The sequence below is a fragment of the Trifolium pratense genome, linkage group LG2 (genome assembly GCF_020283565.1).
Source record: "Trifolium pratense cultivar HEN17-A07 linkage group LG2, ARS_RC_1.1, whole genome shotgun sequence".
Lineage (NCBI taxonomy): Eukaryota > Viridiplantae > Streptophyta > Magnoliopsida > Fabales > Fabaceae > Trifolium > Trifolium pratense.
The window spans coordinates 44,023,835-44,048,801 of record NC_060060.1 but is presented as its reverse complement, the minus strand read 5'-3'; the positions used below and the strand labels follow the sequence as shown (position 1 = coordinate 44,048,801).

The 24,967-nt window shown below is 33.3% G+C and overlaps 1 protein-coding gene and 2 long non-coding RNA genes across 3 annotated transcripts; all 3 read left to right on the top strand.

Annotated features, from left to right (window-relative positions):
- Positions 1-303: 303 nt before the first annotated feature.
- On the top strand, positions 304-877 carry LOC123906133. The gene is made up of 2 exons (XR_006808770.1): positions 304-435; positions 589-877. It is a non-coding gene; the product is annotated as an uncharacterized LOC123906133 (long non-coding RNA).
- Positions 878-10,014: 9,137 nt separating this feature from the next.
- On the top strand, positions 10,015-10,628 carry LOC123906132. Its single transcript, XR_006808769.1, has 2 exons — positions 10,015-10,162; positions 10,316-10,628. It is a non-coding gene; the product is annotated as an uncharacterized LOC123906132 (long non-coding RNA).
- Positions 10,629-17,915: 7,287 nt separating this feature from the next.
- On the top strand, positions 17,916-18,773 carry LOC123904764. Its single transcript, XM_045954388.1, has one exon. It carries the CDS (start codon positions 17,916-17,918, stop codon positions 18,771-18,773), a length of 858 nt encoding a protein of 285 aa, XP_045810344.1.
- Positions 18,774-24,967: the final 6,194 nt, after the last annotated feature.

The following is a 24,967-nucleotide window of genomic DNA, read 5'->3' as shown; positions in this document are numbered from 1 at the left end:
AATTATATTTTAGGTTAATTGAAAAACTGATGTATCTGATTTATATTATGGAACATAGTACATCAATTTTTTAATGAATTAAAAAATAGTTTTTTTTGTGCTTATAATAATGTTTGGAGGGAGGACATTGTATTATATGTCACCGTGCAATTTTGACATAGTCTACGCGGTTGCAAGAAATTAAATTACAAGTGGCAATTCAATTAAACTAAAAAAAAGTGCTTGAAAAGGAAAGCAGTAAGTAGTAACCAATTTGGATCATATAAATAAATTAGCATGTATTGAGTTCATTGTGAAATATACTAAGCAACGAAGAATAATGGCTTCAAAGAAGTGTTCCCTTATTTTGGTATTTCTTTTTTTTTTGTATGTTGAGTTTTTCATCCATGGCATTAGCAAGAAACATTGCAGCTGATGCATCTAAACCTCATACATGTAAGTAAACTTGCCTGTCAAATTTTTTTTTATTTCATTTAAATATAAGATTATGGAGAGAATGTTTTATTTTTTTTTTGGTTATTGGAGAGAATGTTTTATATATAATTAAGTTTGAATATATTAATATTTTGTATTTTTGTGTAATTTCAGATGAAAAGGGTCTGAATGAAAGAGTACTCCTTGTCAAAAAACGACCTCGTCCATGTACCGCGGGCGATGGAGAGGAAAGAGACAGTGCACGTTGCCACAATTTTTAGAAAAAATATATAAATGTTTTTTTTTTTATTATTTATACTTGATCGTGAAAATTCAAATAATAAAATTCTGTAATTTTTTTAATTGTAAATTTTGTTTGTAAGAATAATTTGAAGGCATACAATGTAGACTGTAGAGACTGTTTATGAAGCCTTACAATGTAGAGATTGTTTCTTTATTTCCACTAGCTACTCTTTTTGCTCATGTTTTTTTCGCTTTCAATATTTTGCTAGTTATCCTTTTTTTATTTAAAACTAAATGTATTCTCTGTGCGCTACCGCAGAGACTAATCTCCTAGAAGTAACTGAGATCAATTTAAGTGGTTGACCTCTCCCAACAAATGTTTCTCCATACGTGCCGGCCGGGAATTTGCTAGTTATCCTTTTATTACTCTTTTATGTTGTACATGATATTGGTTTTGGGTACTTCTTGTATCTATTATATATATATATGGGGGCTGCTAACTTAGACCCAGTTGGGTCTAAGTTAGCAAGGTGCACCTTTTGAGTTGGACAAAAATACCCATTTTTTAATTTTTTGGAAGAATAGAGCAACAGGGGCATTTCTGTAATTTTACGCAACAGTACACGCGCCCCCCACTTCTTTTTCCCCCCCAGGACACGTGGCAGCGTGTGATTGCACAAAATCAGCGCGCGTGCATCACACGCGCCGACAAACGCGCGTCTTGCTTGCTGGATGACGCGGAGAGAGAAAATTCTGAAAAAGTAGGCCACGTGTCATGATATGATTGACTGCGTTAATTTTTTTCCATTTTATACTTTAAACTCGATTATTTCGTCGTAAATTAATTTTTTATTTTTTATTTTTTATACCAAAATTCATAATTTTTTTTTCTCTACAAATAGAGACTTGGTTCGTTTGATTTGGACACCGAAAAAAAAACGCAATTTTTCACTACTTTAAACTCGATTATTTCGTCGTAAATTAATTTTTTATTTTTTATTTTTTATACCAAAATTCATAATTTTTTTTCTCTACAAATAGAGACTTGGTTCGTTTGATTTGGACACAGAAAAAAAAACCCAATTTTTCACTACCTTAATCTCATTTTTCACTACCTTACATCAACTCACTGAAACCATTCTACCAGAAAAATGGTTTCGGAGTACAAATCTCTGAAACCATTCTACAAGCTAAATGGTTTCAGAAGCAAATAACTAATAATCAACTTACTGAAACCATTTTACCAGCAAAATGGTTTCAGATTACAACTCTCTGAAACCATTCTACCAGATAAATGGTTTCAGAAGCAAACACAATTAATAAATTACTCACTGAAACCATTCTACCAGTAAAATGGTTTCAGAATACAACTATGTGCAACCATTCTACAAGCTAAATGGTTTCAGAAGCAAATAACTAATAATCAACTTACTGAAACCATTCTACCAGCAAAATGGTTTCAGATTACAACTCTCTGAAACCATTGTACCAGATAAATGGTTTCAGAAGCAAACACAATTAATAAATTACTCACTGAAACCATTCTACCAGTAAAATGGTTTCAGAATACAACTATGTGCAACCATTCTACAAGCTAAATGGTTTCAGAAGCAAATAACTAATAATCAACTTACTGAAACCATTCTACCAGCAAAATGGTTTCAGATTACAACTCTCTGAAACCATTGTACCAGATAAATGGTTTCAGAAGCAAACACAATTAATAAATTACCCATTGAAACCATTCTACCAGTAAAATGGTTTCAGAATACAACTATGTGCAACCATTCTACCAATTAAATGGTTTCAGAAGCAAACATTAGTTTTTAATTACCGTTTTATCTCATTTAATTAACTAAAAATAGTTTCAGGTCTCCAAAAATTTCATAAAATATACCAAAAGTTCCAGAATATTATCTACTATTTTCCTGGTATAATGGTTTCAGTGAGTTGGTTGAGTTTACAACACACAAGTAACGTATTTAGTAAACAATAAAATGAGATTAAGGTAGTGAAAAATTGCGTTTTTTTTTTTTGTGTCCAAATCAAACGAACTAAGTCTCTATTTGTAGGGAAAAAAAAATTATGAATTTTGGTATAAAAAATAAAAAATAAAAAATTAATTTACGACGATATAATCGAGTTTAAAGTAGTGAAAAATTGCGTTTTTTTTTTCGGTGTTCAAATCAAACGAACCAAGTCTCTATTTGTAGCGAAAAAAAAATTATGAATTTTGGTATAAAAAATAAAAAATAAAAAATTAATTTACGACAAAATAATCGAGTTTAAAGTATAAAATGGAAAAAATCACGCAGACCCATTCATATGCTGACACGTGGCTGCCTTTTCAAAAGCAAAATTTTCTCTCTCCAGCTTATAATCTAGTGTAGCGCAGACAGGATGATCTGATAGATCAGGATGATCTGGGCTGTCTGATTGATCCGACAGTCTTAATGAGATCACATCTTGGCTGTCTGATGGAAATCAACGGTCTGTAACCATGGTCCTTCCGTACGCGCGAGACACTGGATCCACGTCTATTAATTGTTTAAGAAGGTGGGTCGCGTGTTGTTATGTTTTTTTTATGTAAAATTACAGAAATGCACCTGTTGCTCTATTCTTTCAAAAATTAAAAGAATGGGTATTTTGGTCCAATTGAAAAGGTGCACCTTGCTAACTTAGACCAAACTAGGGTCTAAGTTAGAAAACCCCTATATATATATATATGGGGAGGGATCAAATTACATCCGTGTAACATTTGAGTAATGTTACACCGCTCAATAACACTTTAACGAATACATATTTTACAAAATCCACCGTTAGATTGAATGTTCATATCGTATAGATCATTTATGTTAAATTTTATAAAAATCTAAAATTGTTGGATATGTTATTGAAATCGATCAAAATTAATGGGGAAAAATCTATGATCCTAGATAATATAGAAAAATATATTCAGAATGTTTTGGGGAAAAAAACGTCGAAATCTAAAATTGTTGTTTTTTTCACTTTTCTTGCTTCTAGGCCAAGTAACTTCAATTTTCCAGATATTTGCCTGCTTTTGGGTTTCAATTACTATTAAAACTACATAAATTAATACTAAAAACAACGTATAATTAACTGTCATCACTTATATTTGTTATGGAGTAGTAAAATAGAATTACAAAGAGAAAATAATATCTTTTCTTTTTCCCAAAAAAAGAAAGTAAAATTGAATACACTTCCTTATGAAAATGTTCTCAATTACGAAATCCAGAGATGTGGTTCTATTTGAATTCCCTTTTGAGATAAAATTGATCACAGAATTATAAAATCAACTTTTCCATATTTTAAATGAACCTAATTTTATAAAAACAATTCTGTAAAAATTAATTTACTATACTACACAGCTATGGCATTGATAATGTTGTTTTTGTTGAATTCCCTTAATAAAAATTTCTATTTTATAGTTTTAGCCGGGCTAGCTGTGGTTCTATTTGAATTTCCTTTGTTGAGATAAAACTAATAAACATAGAATTATAAAATAAACTTTTCCATAGAACCTCTTTATAAAAACAATTCAGTAAAAATTAATTTACTCACACTAGCTACTTGACTCTTTACACTACTTGACTCATTTATACACTACTTTTTTTTTGAACAAGCCAAAATGAGATATATATATTAACCAAATCAGTCTCCCTGGCACAAGACGTACCAAGATAGACTACAAAAGTTTACAATAAGAATAAAAAACAAAACAATAACAACAGTCAAACAAGGCCCAAACAAAGTCGAGGACTAGACCACTAACTGTGGTAGTTTAAAGCTAACGTAATGCTCGTCGACTTCAACCACCTAAATGAAAACAGCTTGATCTTGTCCATCAAAATATGGGGCGTATCTGCTGAGCCTCTGAACAAACGGTGATTTCTCTCCGTCCATACAACCCAAACACAAGCAAGCCAAATGAGCTGCAGGAAAGAACGACGCGCTCGAGATCCACCTGCTGAAGATGTGAACTGAACAAAGTGATCACGCAAAGAACCAAAATCCACCAAAGGAATGCCAATCCACGACCGAACTAAATCCCACAGAGATCCAACAAAACCGCAAGAAATGAATAAATGATGAGCCGACTCAGCTTCACCACATCCAAAAACACACATGTGAGCTGTAGGAGATAAAACCTGTCGAGTAACTAGATTCACTCTCGTGGGCAGCCTGTCTCGCAATACACGCCACGCAAGAATGGATACCTTCAAAGGAACCTGCGGGTGCCAAATGAGATTATCCGCAACATCCATAGTGACCAAAGCATGAGATATCAGGAGCTGGTAAGCCCCTAACAGTATAACCAGTGTCAGGGTCGGGATGCCACTGCCACCTGTCTACAGAAAAGGCCTGCAAAGAAATGTTAGAAAGTAAAGACTGACACTCCCCCAACATCTCCTCCTCCCACACCCGCAGCTGCCTCCGCCACTCCCACGCCCCTCCATTCGCGCCCCACCCTAAAGCAAACATCTCAGCCACCGTACACGATTTGTTTGTCGTCAAAACAAACAGGCGCCCAAAACGCTCGCATAACGGAATACCATCCACCCAGGGATCGGTCCAGAAGAAAGTCTCTGAACCGTCCCCCACCCTCCTCACAACATGCTCCCTGAACCACCTGTCCCCTGACTCGCCGCCTCCCTCCCTAATACGCACTATCTCCCTCCACCACAAAGACCCCCTCCGACCTCCATCCCGAAGTCTACCTCTCTCAACCCCATACCTAGCTGCCAACACTCTAAACCACAACCCCCCGCTGTCCACCAACATCCTCCAACACCACTTGCCCAAAAGGGCCTGATTAAACTCCCTCAACCGCCTGACCTCCAAACCTCCACTCTCCTTAGGTAAACTGATCGATTTCCAACTAACCCAAGAAATTTTCCTAGAATCCTCACACCCCCCCCCAAAAAAATTTAATGAAAAGAGATTCAATAGAGGAAATAATACCTGAGGGAGCTTTGAAGAAGGAAAGAGCATAGACAGGTAGAGAGGTCAAGATAGATCTCAACAGAACCAGGCGACCACCAAAAGACAAGAAGCGACTCTTCCACCCAGACAATCTATTCTTTATTCGATGCAACACCGGATCCCAAAAACTCAGACGCCTCGGATCACCCCCAATTGGAAGACCCAAATAAAGGAAAGGGATCTTTCCCACCTTACAGCACAGAACAGACGCAGCTTCGCCCAACCAGGAATCAGAAATATTAACCCCAACCAACATGCTTTTATTAAAATTAACTTTCAAACCTGGCATAGTCTCAAAAAGCACAAGAACAGCTCGCAAAGCCCGAACATTTGCCCAACTTTTAACCCCTAGTAGAAGAGTGTCATCTGCAAACTGAAGGTGCGATACCGAAACCAAACCCTGCTCGCCAATGTTATACCCCGTAAACAAATTACGCGCTACCATAGCCTCCATTAGCACATTGAGACCCTCAGCAGCCAAGAGAAAAAGAAAAGGAGATAGCGGGTCGCCTTGCCGAAGACCACGCCTAAGAGGGAACTCATCAGTCGGACTACCGTTAACTAAAACCGACGCCGTAGCCGTACAAACACACTCTCTAATCCATTTCCTCCATAAGACAGGAAAAGACATTCTCTCCATAATATCATCCAAATAGCCCCAGTCCACCGAGTCGTACGCTTTCTCGAAATCAACCTTGAACAACATAAGTTCCTTTTTAGACCTTCGTGCCTCGTCCACCACCTCATTTGCAACAAGAATGCCATCAAGAATTTGCCTGTCCTTTACGAACGCCGTTTGAGCCTCAGAAATCACACTCTCAATCACAAGACGCAACCTATTCGCTAAAACCTTTGCCAAAATTTTATAAAGGCATCCCATAAGCGATATAGGCCGAAAATCGTTCAACCTTTGGGGGCTATCAACTTTAGGAATTAGAGCTATAAAAGTAGAATTTATACCCTTAGCAAGCTTTCCATTCCGGTGGAATTCGGAGATAAAACGCATAATATCGCCCCTCAATTCAGCCCAGAACTACTTGACTTATTATAAATAGATCCATTTGATTCGTGTCTAAGCACAAACAAACACTCACAATATTTACGAGTAATCCAAAAACTTAATTCAAACATGGGCTCTAAATTCATTGTTCTTTCTTTATTGTTCTTTGTTGCACTAACGACACTCACTATGAGATCAAGTTGTAGAAACTAATGGAAGAAAATGGCCTCCAAAAGTCCCACCACCAGCTCCATATGCAGTTTATAAATTTGGTGCCTCATTTGTCATATAAAAATATATAATATGAAAGAAAAGTTAAAGATTATACTTTTAATAGTTAAAATTTCTCTGATAACTTATAATTCTTTAAATAGATTTAACTACCAAGATCATAAGAATCTAAGTTTATTTTAAAATTTAATTTAATAATTATTTAATTTATTTATTTTAACACACGGACGCACGCACAATTGTACGCACGCACATAAATACACACTAAATTGAAAAAAATTGGTGCCCCTAATATTATGGGGTCCTGTGCATTCGCTCCTCTCGAACACCCTCCTGAACCCTCTTGGTTTTAACATGGCCTCTAGTTTATTGCAAGGTCAAAGTAATTCCCAACCCAGCATACCTGACCATCCACGGGTTGTGGCCTAGCGGCAGAAACTCTGATCTAATTGATTGTGATAAAACAAGGGTTGTCACAACGGGACAGTGGGAAGAAGCAAGTTTGATTATAGCTTTTGTTATTATTATTATTATTATTGATATAGAAATTGAATTTTTACATTTTTTTATTTAATCAGATCCTTGATACTTCAGAAAACCAACTTAATCATTTTTGGCCTTCATTAACTGCTCAAGAAAACAAGAAATTTTGGGAACATGAAAGGGAATTGTGGAGCACTATTCTATATTTTTCTGTTACCTTAAAGCTTTACCTGAATTTGAAAGTACAAGATTTGCTTAAGAACACACAACTGCTCGGTAAACCATCTGCACCTAAAAATGATGTTGTTCAAGCTATACATGACATAACAAAGCTCAATCCTCGAATCGAATGTGAGAAGATAGGCCAACAAGAATATTTACTTAAAGTAAAATTGTGTTTTACGGCGACCAAAACTCCATAATTTCAGATGGTATTCGAGAAGAACGACCGCATAGGGTACAAAAAAAAAATTTGGCACCAATTTTTTTTTCCGGTGTCTGTATGTGTGTGCACTAAGTGTGCGTGCGTGCGTGCATACTTTCGTGTTTATTAAATTAAATAAATCATATATTTTTTATAACTAAATTTTAAAATAAATTTATCAGAGATATTTGGTGTGAACTTTTTTTTTGTGTTAATTATATAACGAATAAGGTTTTAGAACAAGGAAGAGAACTATAACTCACCGGTGACGGACTCGCATTTGAGAAAAGTTGGTGACGAAATTGCTTTTGAGATTGACGGTGAAAGAATCGCGTACCAGAATCACAATTGATGATATGGTATGATGAAATGCACAAATTCAAACATAAAATAAACTTAAAACTAATTTAAATTTTTTAAACGTAAGATACCAAATTAAAACCTAAAATAAATACATGAGATAAAAAATGTAATTAAGTCTAAAAAATACCAACAGCCCTTGAGTCAGGTTCATGTTATTGATTATAACATGATATTTTTTATGTTAGTTATAAGATAACTATTTCGTATGTTATTGATATTTTTTTTTTGATAGGATGTTATTGTAATTTAAGAAAACGTAGTATTTTTTTTTGTAGAGAAAAAATTATATTTTTAATAGACTTTATTGTTAATATTTGACCGGGACCTCAAAATAGTCGGAGATGTATTTTTTAATAGGATGTTATAAGTAATAGGCTTTGTTGATAGTGTAATGATTATGAATTTCCCTGTAATTGCCATATAGCATTCCTTCCCTGTGATTGGAAAAAGGCCAATGAAATGAACTTCGTGGAATAATGCTGAATTCTCAGTCAATGAAAATATGAATTAAAAATTCTCATTCTACTTCCTTTATCTATTTCTTTCTCCGGGTTTTTTATATAAATTATTTAGATTCATTCAAAAATTAATGTATCAAATTGATATTATAGAATAAATATATTAATTTTCCAATAAATCTAAAAAACAATTTCTATCAAGGACGAGATAGTATTTAGAAATTACTACAGTATATTGATGACAATACTCTCTCTGATCGCTATTAATTATAAACATTTTTTTTTTTTTAGGTTAATTGAAAAACTGATGTATCTGATTTATATTATGAAACAGAGTACATCAATTTTTTAATGAATTAAAAAATAGTTTTTTTGATGCTTATAATAATATTTGGAGGGAGGACATTGTATTATATGTCACTAGAGCTGTCAAAACGGGCGGCCCGGCCAATTTCGGGCCGGCCTGGTCGGGCTGCGGGCTTTGTCGGGCCGGGCTAAAAAGCCCGGATAAAAAACGGGCTACCAAAATTAGTGCCCGAGCCCGGCCCGGTACGGGTAGTCGGGCTTTCGGGCGGCCCGGTTTATCTTTTTTTATTTTTTTTTACTTTTACTGCTCAAACTCAACTATATAAATAACATTAATAATTCTCGCGCGTCTTATTTTTTACTCATCCGCTATAAATATTATATAATTCGCGCGCGCCGTATTTTTACTCATCCATTATGTACGAGTTTCTCGCGCGCCCTATTTTTACTCATCCACTACCTACGAGTTTCTCGCGCCCTATTTTTACGCATCCGCTACTTACGAGTTTCTCGCGCGTCATATTTTTACTCATCCGCTACCTACGACTTTCTCGCGCGCCCTATTTTTACTCATCCGCTACGTACGAGTTTCTCGCGCGCCCTATTTTTATTCATCCCCTGCCTACGAGTTTCTTGGGTGCCCTATTTTTACTCCTGCTACTTAAGTAGCGGACGGTATTTTATAATTTATATTACAAATTAATTTCAAATCATCCGAAACAAATTATTTATATTTATATTTAATTTTATTTTTAATTTTAATTTTTTCGGGCTTGCGGGCCGCCCGCGGCCCATTCGGGCCAGCCCATATTTTAATCGGGCTTTGTCGGGCCGGGCTAAAAAGCCCGAAAATAATTCGGGCTAGCATTTTCAAGGCTCGAGCCCGGGAAAAAATCGGGCTTGGCGGGCCGGCCCATTCGGGCTAGCCCATTTTGACAGCTCTATATGTCACCGTGCAATTTTGACATAGTCCACGCGGTTGCAAGAAATTAAATTACAAGTGGCAATTCAATTAAACTAAAAAAAAATGCTTGAAAAGGAAAGCAGTAACCAATTTGGATCATATAAATAAATTAGCATGTATTGAGTTCATTGTGAAATATACTAAGCAACGAAGAATAATGGCTTCAAAGAAGTGTTCCCTTATTTTGGTATTTCTTTTTTTTTGTATGTTGAGTTTTTCATCCATGGCATTAGCAAGAAACATTGCAGCTGATGCATCTAAACCTCATACATGTAAGTAAACTTGCCTGTCAAATTTTTTTTTATTTCATTTAAATATAAGATTATGGAGAGAATGTTTTATTTTTTTTTTGGTTATCGGAGAGAATGTTTTATATATAATTAAGTTTGATTATATTAATATTTTGTATTTTTGTGTAATTTCAGATGAAAAGGGTCTGAATGAAAGAGTACTCCTTGTCAAAAAACGACCTCGTCCATGTACCGCAGGCGATGGAGAGGAAAGAGACGGTGCACGTTGCCACAATTTTTAGAAAAAAATATATAAATGTGTGTGTGTGTTTTTTTTTATTTATACCTGATCGTGAAAATTCAAATAATAAAATTCTGTAATTTTTTTAATTGTAAATTTTGTTTGTAAGAATAATTTGAAGGCATACAATAGACTGTAGAGACTGTTTATGAAGCCTTACAATGTAGAGATTGTTTCTTTATTTCCACTAGCTACTCTTTTTGCTCATGTTTTTTTCGCTTTCAATATTTTGCTAAAACTAAATGTATTCTCCGTGCGCTACTGTAAAGACTAATCTCCTCGAAGTAACTGAGATCCATTTAAGGGGTTGACCTCTCCCAACAAATGTTTCTCCATACGTGCCGGCCGAGAATTTGCTAGTTATCCTTTTATTACTCTTTTATATATGTTGTACATGATATTGGTTTTGGGTACTTCTTGTATCTATTATATATATATATATGGGGAGGGATCAAATTACACCTGTGTAACATTTGAGTAATGTTACACCGCTCAATAACACTTTAACGAATACATATTTTACAAAATCCACCGTTAGATTGAATGTTCATATCGTATAAATCATTTATGTTAAATTTTACAAAAATCTAAAATTGTTGGATATGTTATTGAAATCGATCAAAATTAATGGGGAAAAATCTATGATCCTAGATAATATAGAAAAATATATTCAGAATGTTTTGGGGAAAAAATCGTCGAAATCTTCTCGAGATAAATGTTCTCGAGTTTATGAGTAAGTACGTAAGAAGAAGAAATCTGTTCGTGAGAGAGTGAGTAAGAAGAAAGGGTTCATTTTGAGTTCAACAAGTTCAATGATTTGGAATTCATCGATTTGAGCTCGGAAGAGTTTTTGGAACGATTTAGGAAGGATTCAACGATTTGGAGTTTTATGATTCAACCCGAGTGTTGCAATCTATGAAGAGTGGTTCGAAGAGTGAACGTTACAATCACTGAAGAAAAGGAAGAGTAGGTGTGTTGAGGATTCAATTTATGAAGAGAATAGGAAGAGTGTTTCAATGAGATATCATGTGAAGATTACTAATCTCAAGACTTTCTTGCTCATGGTACTACCTGACCGTCCAAGAAACTCCTCTTGCTCAAGATATTATTGATCATGAGATTTCCTTGCTCGAGGTATTGTTGAGAGACTTCTTTGCCTTACAAGTTAAGGATTTCTTACAATCAGATTTACAGAGATTGATTTTGTTTGCTTACTTTGAAGACTCTTTTAGAGTGGTATGGTTTTAAATAAGCGCAAATTGAAACTACTTCGATTTTCTAAAATACATATTTTGTAAACAAACCATCTAAATGTTTCCGACAAGATATTACACATAGTTTTTAGGCTCTTTGATTTAAAATGTGTTTAGCTTGTTATCTTGATCGTTGCAACCCTTATAGTCTTTAAAATAGCTCAAGGTTCCATATAAATAAGCAAGTTGAATAGAGTCTTTGACGAAGATCGTTGTCAGCTTGGATAGATATGTTGAAAACCTAATAAGAACAATGGAGTTCTTTCTCTATTTGATTAGATCAATTTCTTGGTAAAATAATCCTTTGTCGTACAAGAAAAGATCCGTTGAAGTTTTCTTGGGATTCCACTCTAAACAACATTGATGACCATGAGCATGCTTAAGTGCATTTAATACAGAAAGGACAAAACGCTTTGTAGTAGGTCACAAATGTTGACATTCCAAAGCAATAGGAAAACTGTGTCAGTCCTGGGCGCGGACTATGAAGGGAAGTATAGTACTCGACACTTTTACGTACTTCAGAAATCCACTTCAGCGTCAGAGATGGTCTTCTACTTAACAGTCTTCAGAGCTCGTTCTTCATAGCAGACGACTCTCTTAATTCTTCTTGAATGTCTTGTTCAAAGTGTTGGATTTTGTTGACCATCTTTGCTTCATAACACATTTATCATCAGAACTTGTTGGACGTTAGAGTTGACTAGACCTTCAGAGTATATTTTCAAAACTTGTTCAGTATGTTCATCAGATACATATATCTACTATACAAAAGTACCATATTTCTTTGAGGTCCTGCACACTTGAATGTACATTAGTTTCTTTAATCGTTTTCATTACTCAAATGTTACACCTTGTTTATTTGAAATAATATTCAAAATAATTTTTCATAATAAAAAGATTAGAATTTGGAATATATTTTTACCATGAAATCTATGATCCTAAGATAATATAGAAAAATATATTCGGAATGTTTTGTGGAAAAAATTGTCGAAATCTTTCCGAGAAAAATGTTCTCGAGTTTATGAGTAAGTAAGAAGAAGAAATCTGTTTGTGAGAGAGTGAGTAAGAAGAAAGGGTTCATTATGAGTTCAACAAATTCAATTATTTAGAATTCATCGATTTTTGCTCGTAAGAGTTTTTGGAACGAATTAGGAAGGATTCAACGATTTGGAGTTTTAAGATTCAACCTGAGTGTTGCAATCTATGAAGAGAATGAAGAGTGATTTGAAGAGTGAATACAATCACTGAAGAAAAGGAAGAGTAGGTGTGTTGAGGATTCAATTTATGAAGAGAATAGGAAGAGAGTGTTTCGATGAGATATCAAGTGAAGATTACTGATCTCAAGACTTTCTTGCTCAAGGTACTACTTGACCGTCAAAGAAACTTCCCTTGCTCAAGATATTATTGATCATGAGACTTCCTTACTCGAGGTATTGCTGAGAGACTTCTTTGCCTTACAAGCTAAGGACTTCTTACAATCAGATTTACAGAGATTGATTTTGGTTGCTTACTTTGAAGACTCTTTCAGAGTGGTATGCTTTTAAATACGCGCAAATTGAAACTATTTCTATTTTCTAAAATACATGTTTTGTAAACAAACCATCTATGTGTTTCCGACAAGATATTACACATAGTTTTTAGGCTCTTTGATTTAAAATGTGTTTTTCTTGTTATCTTTATCCTTGCAACTCTTATAGTCATTAAAATTGCTCAAGGTTTCATATAAATAGGCAAGTTGAATAGAGTCTTTAACGAAGATCGTTGTTAGCTTGGATAGATCTGTTGAAAACCTAATAAGAACGTGAGTCTTTCTCTATTTGATTAGATCAATTTCTTGATAAAATAACCCTTTGTCGTACAAGAAAAGATCCGTTGAAGCTTTCTTGGGATTCCACTCTAAGCAACATAGATGACTGTGAGCATGCTTAAGTGCATTTAATACAGAAAGGACAAAACGCTTTGTAGTAGGTCACAAATGCTGACATTCCAAAGCAATAGGAAAACTGTGTTAGTCTCGGGCGCAGGCTCTGCAGGGAAGTATAGTACTTGACACTTTTACGTACTTCAGAAATCCACTTCAGCTTCAAAGATGGTCTTCTACTTAACGGTCTTCAGAGCTCGTTCTTCATAGCAGACGACTCTCTTCATTCTTCTTGAATGTCTTGTTCAAAGTCTTGAATTTTGTTGACTCTCTTTGCTTCAGAACACATGTATCATCTGAACTTGTTGGACGTTAGAGTTGACTAGACCTTCAGAGTATGTTTTCAAAGCGTGTTTAGTATGTTCATCAGATGGATATTTCTACTATACAAAAGTACCATATTTCTTTGAGGTTCTGCACACTTGAATGTACATTAGTTTCTTTAATTGTTTTCTTATACATTGTCATCATCAATATTTCAGAGTAATTGTCATTACCACTTTTGGTTTTACAAATTAAATATGATTATGCACAATCCTTTGAAATCTTTTTATGAGATCCACATCCTTTGGTGTTACGAAGCCAAAAGTGTCGAATAGAAATGTTATAAAAACATGTTGATTGTCAGAGCGTTTTCTCAATATAATAAAAAACATTTTAAATCCTTTTGTTTTTTTCAAACAAAATTAATACATTTTTAAGTATAAAATATTTTAAAAGAAAAAAAAGATAAATTCCAAAAAAAAATCTATATTTAAAAATATAATTTTTGAAAACACTTTTCAAAATCAAAGTTCTAATTTATGATATAAATATAAATGAGAATATTTTTTTCCAACAACAAGAAAGAAAAACTAGTGATTTTAAGAGAAAAAGTAAGAGGAAATTTTTTTTTTTCTTTCTAAAATTCAATGTTGTAACATATACAATATTCAATAGATTTTAGTCAAAAAGAATTTTTTTCAAAACATTCATCATCAAATATTTCCTTATCCCACCATGATCGATGGTCATAAAGAAACAAGCTAAAATTGAAACAAGACCTGGCTATAAAAGGATATAGTAGGGATACCAAAAAATCACAACTTGAAAGAATAATATTCTTAATGATCATGACCATCATGAGTTCAATAATATCACTGACTCTAATTTATATTTTATTTCATGTTGTTGGTGGGGTGGCAGCTGACTCTCAGCTTCCACAATCACCAATAACATTCCTCCCACCCTCGCCCTTATATTATCAATCTGATTCACCACTTTTAGAAGAACCTATGGGAAGAAATAAGCCTCCACGAATAAAACCACGACACCCACCACCAACACCGTACCATCCACCACCACCTCCTGTACCTACATTTGATCACTTTAAATTGGCTTTAACATGGCCACCAATATATTGCAAGCTTCCTACTATTAATTGTGCCAACCCAGTGCCATTTTCCTTGACAATACATGGATTGTGGCCTAACAACATAAATAGTGAATTAAAAGATTGTGACCCAAAGAACCAAATTAAGACAAATTGGCTCGAAGTAAGTTATATTACATGTCATTAAGTTTGTATCATCATTTCTAATGGTATGTCATTAAGTTTATATCATGCATATTCCGTGTTCGATTCCCCCATAAACATTCATTTTTTATTCATGTGTAATTATTATATATCTTATACTAAAAACTAAAATAAAATATTATTAATATTATTATTTATTATTATTATTTTAACAATTATATATAAATTGTTATTTAATTTGCATATTTTTTTTTTAATTTAACTAGGTGCTTAAATTAAAAGGACAACTTACAACTGCTTGGCCATCATTAAGAAGTCACAAATTAGATGACAACAATAACTTCTGGCAAAAAGAATGGTACACACATGGAACATGTTCATTCCCATTGTTCGATAATGTTGAATACTTTGAAGTGACATTGAAACTCTACAAGGATATTGATGGACAAAAGCTTCTTCAAAAAACAGGTCTACTTCGTAAAAAATCTGCAACTAAAGATGATGTTGTTCAAGCTGTAAAGGACCACACTATGTTCATGCCACAAATACGATGTGAGAAGATTGGAAAATATTATTATTTACTTGAAATAAGATTTTGTTTCACGGCAACCAAATCTCCACAATTACAACATTGTAATAGCTCTTCGACAAATTGTATGGATGAGGATGTGTATTTCTGATAATTTATGATATTTAAATAAATTTTGTGATAAAATAAAAATAAATAAAATAAAGGTTGTTATAATTTATGTTCAATCATTGTGGCTATAGCTTACCAACTTAAATAATGAGTAATTTTTACTCCCTCCATCAATCCTTTATTATAGAAAGGGTCATGCTAACCGGTGCCCCCGGGGCACTGGTTAAGGAAACCAAAAAAGGAAATTTTAAAATTGAAAATAACACTTTTTAGACTTTCGAGGCGTTGATTGCACAAACTTCAATATGATATTACTATATTTGGTTCCTTAAACAATGCCCCGGGGGCACTGTTTAACATTTTCCTTATAGAAATCTTTAACAAAAACTTGTTGAATTAAATTTGTTTAAAATATGTGTTTATTTTACCTATCTACTCTTATGATTATCAATATATTTTTTTATAAGTTAAGAGCATCTAGACAACAAGGAGTGAGTAGACTTCCAATTGAGTTGATACATTTAAACACGTACTCTCACTTTATACATATAGCTCATAATAATATAAATAAAAATAGAAAACAATATGCACATGGGACTAGACCAGAATGGATTCTCTCAATTACTTGAGAGAAATAGTAGCATCTTAGCCATTGATGTGTGAGGAGAGAGAAAAGAAAAAGAGGAAAAAGTGAATTAAAAGGTAGAGATTTAAGAAATTGAGAAAATTGAGGAAAATAAAATTGAGAAAATCTTTTCTCGGACTAGACCTTACCCTAAAAGAAACCAAAATAAACGTAGTACAAAAAAACCATCCCTACAAAGGGAAATCGTAAAGAACTCTAGCTATCGGGTTGTTAAACCCCGTCTCATTTCATAGTGACTTGTGAGATGTGACACCCCTAGAACAAGTGTTATATGATTGGCCTCCACTTATAGCCAATTGTTTGTTCTTCTTTCTTTGACTTTTACTAGTAACAAGAGTGAAACTTATGACATTTTTTCATATTGTTTAATCAATTGAATATCTGCACTGACCACCTCGTCAGAGTCTTCATCCGGTAGTATCATTATCTTTAACGTTGTTTCGGGTATAGCTCGGCCGAAGTTAGTACTAAGCATCACATTTTGTTGTGCCAACTTATATGTAACATGAAACATAACATATGACAAAACACGTTATCGTTCTAACGTGTGCACAACTACAGCAACATCATGTTGCTCCTCCGCAATAATACTCATTGCCGCAACAATACTCTCTTTAGCTACCTCCTGCTGCTCTACTACAACACCATTTGGCGCATATCTACCTCCGAATTAATAGTAGACAACACTGGTGGGTCGCTCACAACATACAATATGTGTTGGGAAAAACCGGCATAGAGAAAATAAAAAAACACAATTAACAACACAAGAATATAACGTGGAAACTCCAAAATCGGAGAAAAAACCACGGCCGGTCTCAAAACCGACAACTAGAGAATAAAGTACACTATGTGAAAATTGTTACAACACATAGACTTCACTCTCAACCACCCATGCCCCATTACACCCACAAATATAAGTAAATATTTGAACTACATCTCAAATACTCTAAAACAAAAGCATAAGAGAAGAAAAAAGACTCAAATATAAACTTAAATGTTTACAAATGCTACTGTTTGGTGCGTTGAAACAAGGAACTTGAGGTCTCTTTATATAACATTGAGCTCCTCCACTCTTCACTTCTCTAAGCAATGTGAGACTTCTCAAATATAATTTCCTTGACATTTTTTCCTTCATTAGCAATGTGGGACTTACATTGCAATCAACCCCTCCGTCCCAATTTGATTGACACAGTTGACTGTTGTGCACTATTCACACATATTGCTTTAATCTTATTTTTCTACTAATAAACAAATATAAATATTTGCATATAAGATGTTGTTTGATTCGTCTCAATGAGTATTGCCAAAATATCAAATTTTTATAATTTTTATTATTGTATAATTAAAAATATTAATCGTCAAAGTTATCCATCGGCATGAGTGATACAGTCAACTGTGTCAATCAAATTGGGACGGATGGAGTAGTGATACAATGTCCTGTACATCTTCGATCAACCATTTGTAGAAAAGTCTAGAACCGTATTCAACTTCAAAAAGTCAACCCAAAAAAAACTCAACCAAATGGCATCTCGTTACGAACTTGAACTAACCCTCAGATCAGCCAAACAACTCAAAAATGTAAATTGGCGCCACGGTACTAAAAAACCATACGCCGTCGTTTACATCGATCCAATAATCAAATTCACAACAAACATAGATCAAAACGGTAACACAGAATCTCAATGGAAAAATCAAAAACTCATTATCCCTTTACCATCAAAACCAATCAAAGATCTTATTTTATATATTCAAATTGTTCATGCTGGATTTGAAGAAAAGACTAAGAAACTCATTGGTTCGGCTCGGCTTAAGGTAGTTGAAGTTTTTGAAAATGGAATTGGTAAGTGTGTGAGTCGCATGCTTACAATGGAAAGACCTTCTGGTAGACCACAAGGGAAGGTTGATGTTAAGGTTGGGATTAGAGAGATTAGCTATCGTGCGCAGAGAGTGGATTTTGGAAATGAAGAATTTAAATCGAGGGAGTATTCGTCTTCTTCGCGGGTGTATGGTTCCATTAGACCTCAGCAACGTTATAATATGGGGGGAAAGAGGAAGAGTGAGTTTGGTGAGATGGGGATAGGATTTGCTGTGGGTGCAGTTGCTGGGGTTTTAGGCGGACTTGCATTGGAGAAAGGTGTTGAGTATGTTGAAGATAGGATTGTTGATGACGTGGTGGAGAGAGTTGAGGAAGATCTTGGTTATAATGACGACGGGGTAGAGAATGCGGATGATGACATTGATTATGATGATGATGTGGAGGAGAATGTTGACGATGATGTTAGTTATGTTGATGATGATGATAATGTGGAGGAGAATGTTGCGGATGATTTTGGTTATGATGACGATGATGCTGGTGGTTACGATGGAGACGATTTCTAGAGACGGACATCATATTTTGATATTTGATATCAATGTTTTGGCTTGTCAAACCATTAAGCTTTTTTTTTTCTTTCTTCTTTATGTTTGGGTTAATTATGTCTCCTATGTTTTTTATCAATGTTTTATTTTAGTTGTTATAGTTTAATTGTATGCAGTTTTTAAGAAAATGATCAGTTATATTAGTTTTAACAATAAGATAATTAGTTATAATATTAGTTAGTTAAGTAGTTAGATAGATTGTGCTCTTGTGTAAAATTATGAGGTGGATCGTCAGAGGAGGTGATGTTTTCTTCACGCCAAATGTTGATGCTCCCCGCATATGGTTGTACGCTCCTTTTCCAAACGAAGGAGGCGGTGTACTTGTAATCGAGATTATGTTTAAATAAGGTAATGTGATCACAGACAACAATTCAATCAATCGACTTTGTAATCATATACTTGGGGGTGAATGCCTTAATTTAGTGTGGCTTCAAAATAATATTCTTCTTGTTGCTATCTTCACTCCTAAGTTTGAATCATATTACTCTGGTCTTGTTATTGTAACCAAATTTGGGATAGCGGTGGCGCCTATTTAATAAAAATATGTTACATGATGCTAGGAACGGTGGCCAATGCTTCAACATTATTGATATGCAGGCGCGTTGGTTTTAATGGAGTACATCGGGGGTAGCTTTTCGGGTTGTGTCATCTATTATGACGATGTAAACACTTCAGATGATCTTTACCCCTTTGACCCTTGTTGTTGGACTTGTTGGGTACTTTCGAAGTGGAATTCCTTGGTGAACAATCCATGAGATAATTAGATTGGTCAAAAAAATTGATTTTGAAAATGGAACGTAGTACCGATGTGGTACCTCAAGCCGCCCCCCCTAGACTTGCAACTTAATGGTGAGGTCGATGTCTCAGTATTTACCTTTATCCCCCCAATAGTCGTTGCTTGCATACCTTCATGATCTGCGCTTTGACATGTATTCCCTTCACTTCGTAGGTGTGATGCAAAGATGTTACAATTACTTTTTGTGGTTTAATCAGGACAGTTGGATCTACTGATTTTGTGTGACATGCACCCTTTGATCATAATGATTGGTTTTCGATCATTTTTAACCGTTGATAAAGAGTTTTTTGAATTATTTCCAATCGTTTATGAAGGGTGTGAGTTCAATTTCTGATGCTAGCATAAGGACCACATTGGTGGGTAGTCTATAAAAAAAATTGTGAGATATAGTACCTAAATCACCTAAAGTTTTGCATGAGATGCATTGTGTTTCTTTATCATAGGGCACATTCAAATTCCACATTATATTGAGAATGTTGAAGTGGCTACGAGAATAGTGTATCGTTTGTCCTGGTTTTTTTCCCTCTTATTTAGAGCTTATGCAAACAACTTATGCAATTTTTATATATTATTATAAGTTTATCAAGGTAGTTTATGATAAAATAGCTTATAAAATTACAATTTTCACTAGTGTGAATTTATAAAATAGCATAAAACTTAATTTATATTGCATAAGTTGTTTGCATAAGCTTAAAAAAGTTGGGCCAAACGGACCTTAGGTAAAAGACACACACATGTTCTAAGGGGGTTTCAAAATTTATTCTCTTTAATTATTTTATTTGTTTTTATTGAGTTTTGATTTATGTTCTCTTAATTAAAAAAATTAGGGTAACAAGGGTTTTATCCCCCCACAATAGGCGAATTTTGCATTACCCCCAGCATTTTTTTTATTGCCTATATGAAGATTCTATCAGTTTTCCCCTATGCTACAACAAGCCAGATGACTGTATCAGAATCTTGACGTGGCAATGACTAGTGGCTTTTATTTCATTTTTTATTAATCTAATTAATGACACAGATAAATATATTAACCCTTACATATTTATTTTCAAAAAAAAAATTGAAAAGAAATTTAAAAAACACATATGTACCAAACAAAAAAAACATATTAAAAGGCAAATTATTTATCATCCTTATCACTAAATGAGAACAACATCATCATAAGTTCATCTAAATCCAGAATTTTCAAAACCAAAAATTGAATAGTTTATCATTTTCATCAACATAAAAAATCTAACACACACCCACAATGAACACACTAGAAGATTTGATACAAACTCTGATTTTTCATGCTCTAAATTTCACTGCCCTCCATCTGGATCCCAGCAACCAAAATACAAGTTAGCAAGAAAAAGTGCAACAACAAGAACATCAAACCCCAATCGCCCCCAATCTTAAAGAACAGAATAACGCTGATACAAACTATTCAATTTGAAGGAGGATATACTGGGTTTGGCAAAAAACACAAGCTAAGAAATTGTGTGTGCGCTTTGATTTTTGCAATTCGAAATCGAAGAAGAACCCATAATTTGGTAACAACAAAATTCGAAATCAGAGTGGAAGAAGAAGAGGGATCCAAGAAGGTAGATAGAGAGACATGAGATTGATTTGGTTGGGATGTGTTTTTTGTTTTTTTTTTTAAGGAGGATTGGTAAAAAAAAATTATGGGTTGAATATTTTAATAAAAAATATTAATTCTATTTTCTGATTTTTTTAGAAAAAATAAAAATCACAAAAATAAAATAATTACACAATCATTACTATTTGGCTAATTAAAAAAAATTAATTTCCACGTGTCATGTCACGTCAAGATTCTGATATAGTCATCTGCCTTGTTGTGGTATAAGGGGAGAAATTGATAGAATCTTCATATTACGGGGGTGCAATCCAAAAAAAATAATTTACAGGGGTAATGCAAAATTCGCCTATTTTACAGGGGTAAAACCCTATTTACCCAAAAAAAAATTAAAATCTAAATGACTAGTTTATGAGAGCTTGACCACAAAATTGTCATGGTATATTCTTTCTACCTTTGTATTCAGCATAATCAAACATATCAATAGACTACAAGATCAAATTGAGACAATTTTATAAACCAAAGGCCAAGATTGGTGGTACAAAAGAAGATATTGTAATTTTAAAAGGGCTTAAGCTCAAGATATCGAGAAGAAACTACACAACAATCACATGAGATAAACTAATCACTGCAACATCAGCCGCACATAAATGACTAATTTGAGTGGGACATGACTCATAAATTATCAAATTTGGACCTAAGGATCGCTATATGTTTTCAAGAGCATCTACACATATTAGCTTCACAATACATATATTGGATCTTTACTACCCACTCTAACTAAATTAACTTTGTGATTTATAGGCATAATCTATAGCAAGATGGCTCACACTTCCATTTGCTTGTAACATAAGCACAACTATTTTGCAGTAAATCATTAGTTCCACATTTTAGGAGGACGACAAAAATTATCACTGTGAGATTTTTTATTTCGCCAATTCCAAAGAGAATGATACGTAGTAACCGAATTCTTCTTGTTCAACTCATTAAACTGATTTCCTGCAAATTTTTCTACAAATACATCCACAAGAAACTATAATAGATTTTCGTAGGTAAATCTGCCCGTAAAACACTTTAATAAAAAATATATATAGTTTCCTATGATTTGTTCGCAAGAAAATCCGTAGGCAATAAAATTGAAAAACACCACAATTCACCCAAATAAAGTGGCAGTTTCTTACTTATATCCAAAAAAGTAGGACATTTTGAAATTTAAGTTGTATATTGGAATTTAAGTAACACATCTTTGAAATTATTCTTTAATTTTTATATTATAGACCAAATAAATATTCAAACTATCTATTATGAAAAGGACAAAAGGGAATAAAAGAGAGTGAACGCATAATATTATTTTAATTTTGTTTAATATATATATATATATATATATATATATATATATATATATATATATATATATATATATATAAATACTCACTCTTTCTCATAATATTTGTTCCATTTGACTATTTTACATAAATTAAGAAAATATGATAAATGAAAGAAAGAAAATTACTAAAATAATAGACTAGAAGAAACTCCAACGGGCAGTGGCTTGGTGGTTTTTCGCGATATTTGGAGCGGTGTAATGCTTATCTTGCGGAGTTTTGGGGAGTTCTTGATGGCCTTAAGTTTACTTTGGAAAGTGATCTTAAAAAAATTGAGCTGCATATTGATTCTAATGTAGTGGTGCAGACATTACATAGTGCAAGAGATGGATTGGGAAGTCAAGATTTCTCATTCTTGCCATAGGCGGATGCTTGTGCCGATGCCCTTGCTAATTTGGGTGTTGATCATGATCCGGAGCTACATGTGTATGAACAATGTCCGCCTAGAGTGGACTTATTGTTGTTAGCTGATATTACGAGAATAACTACCCATAAAATAATCTCTTGGTAGTTGTTCTTTTTTTTCCGGGCTTTGGCCCCTTTCTGTATAAAAAAAAGTACTAAAATATTTATTAAAATTAAAAATTGTTTAAAATGAAAAAAATAAATCTACAAACAAAATCACAAGATTCATATTAATTGCATCATTGCTGTTACTTATCCTTGAAATATTGACCTATAATGTGATACTACCTGCGATCTCGAATATAAGCAACGAAACAAAAATATTGAAAGTCTCAAATATAAGCAAAAATCTATCACATTTATTATGTTTATTATCAATATTTCATGTTTACCCTAATGATTACATTGTTTTCACGGTTTTCAACAAAAGATAAGAATAGAAGTAGAAATATGGTAGTTTTTTCTCATTATTCAATGCAATTTATCCACTTTCATAAAAGGTATGCTTTTTCTTTTTTTTTTTACTTATATACAAAACTAAAGGGAGTAGACCGGTAGGTGATTAATAAATATAGAGTCTTTAATTTTGCTTAACGGAATGGACGGCCGGAATTATAAGACTTTAATTTTGAGGGAGCCATGTTTAATTCTAAAGTGGACCCTGCTCCAAAACAGAGAAAACATAAAGTCTATGTTGGACTATTATAGATTTGACAATAGATTGGAAGGTTAATTACTCCCGGATATATTTTTATAAGATCTAGTTTGACGAAAAAAACCGTCCTTTTTTATAAGTTTTTTAGCAATTGTCAATGATATTAATTAGGCTTAATTAATTTATTGGTCCCTTAAAGATATTTTAGGTTTCACAATGGTCCCTTAAAGAAAAAAAGGCTCGGATTGGTCCCTTAAAGAAAAAAATGTCCGGATTGGTCCTTTAAAGACATATATGTTTGTAATATTGGTCCTTTCCGTTAAATTTTAACTTCAAATATAACAAAAAATTCCAATGGTTAAAATTTTAAAAATTAATAAGGTTTTTGGTGGATCACTTACACTTAATGGCATCTACAATCCAGTCAACTAAAACTAACGTTTTTTGTAAAAAATTGACAGAAAGGACCAATTGAGAAACAGATGTGTCTTTAAGGGACCAATCCGGACCTTTTTTTCTTTAAGGGACCATTGTGAAACCTAAAATATCTTTAAGGGACCAAAAGACTAATTAAACCTATTAATTACTACCTCCGTCTTAAAATGAATGATACAGTTGATTGATTGTTTCACGCATGTCGATTCATAACTTTGACGATTAATATGTGTAATTGTATAATAGTAGAAATTATTAAAATTTGATATTTTAAAAATACTTATCGAAACAAATCTAACAACATCTTATATGTTAATACTTACAGTATTTTTGTTTATTAGTAGAAAAATATAGTCAAATTAATATGTGTGAATAGTGTACAACAGTCAACTGTGTCACTCAATTTAGGACGGAGAGAGTATTTTTTTCAAGCTTACCCTTATTAATTTACTTTACATAATTATTTGAATAGCATTAAAAAAAATTATTTGATACAAAGCACTACAATTAATTGGAAGGATAATTATGAAAAATCAATATAATTTATCAATCAATTTAATATTAAAACTAACTTTATTAATACTCGTGTTTCGTCAAACTAGGTATTTATAAAAAAAGAAAGGAGAGAGTATTTTATGTGGGCATTAGCTTGTGTCTTGTTGTTGTAATCAATAAAGACATTGTTTCCTCAAACCAAAAAAAATTCAATAAACATTGAAGATTGTACTCTTTTCAAAGAAAAATATTTAATGGAGTTTCATACGTTAATGTTATAATTGCAGCAACTATGGCTTAGAAAAATGAGTATCTAAAAAAAAATTCAAGTATTTATTTAAGGTATTATATCGTTATTTTAATATTGACTTATTTATTTTTTGGTACATAATATTGGCCTAGCATAAG

What these genes read in the sequence shown, in the direction of transcription:
- LOC123904764 (XM_045954388.1), top strand. Translation starts at nt 17,916, where the DNA reads ATGGCATCTCGTTACGAACTTGAACTAACCCTCAGATCAGCCAAACAA.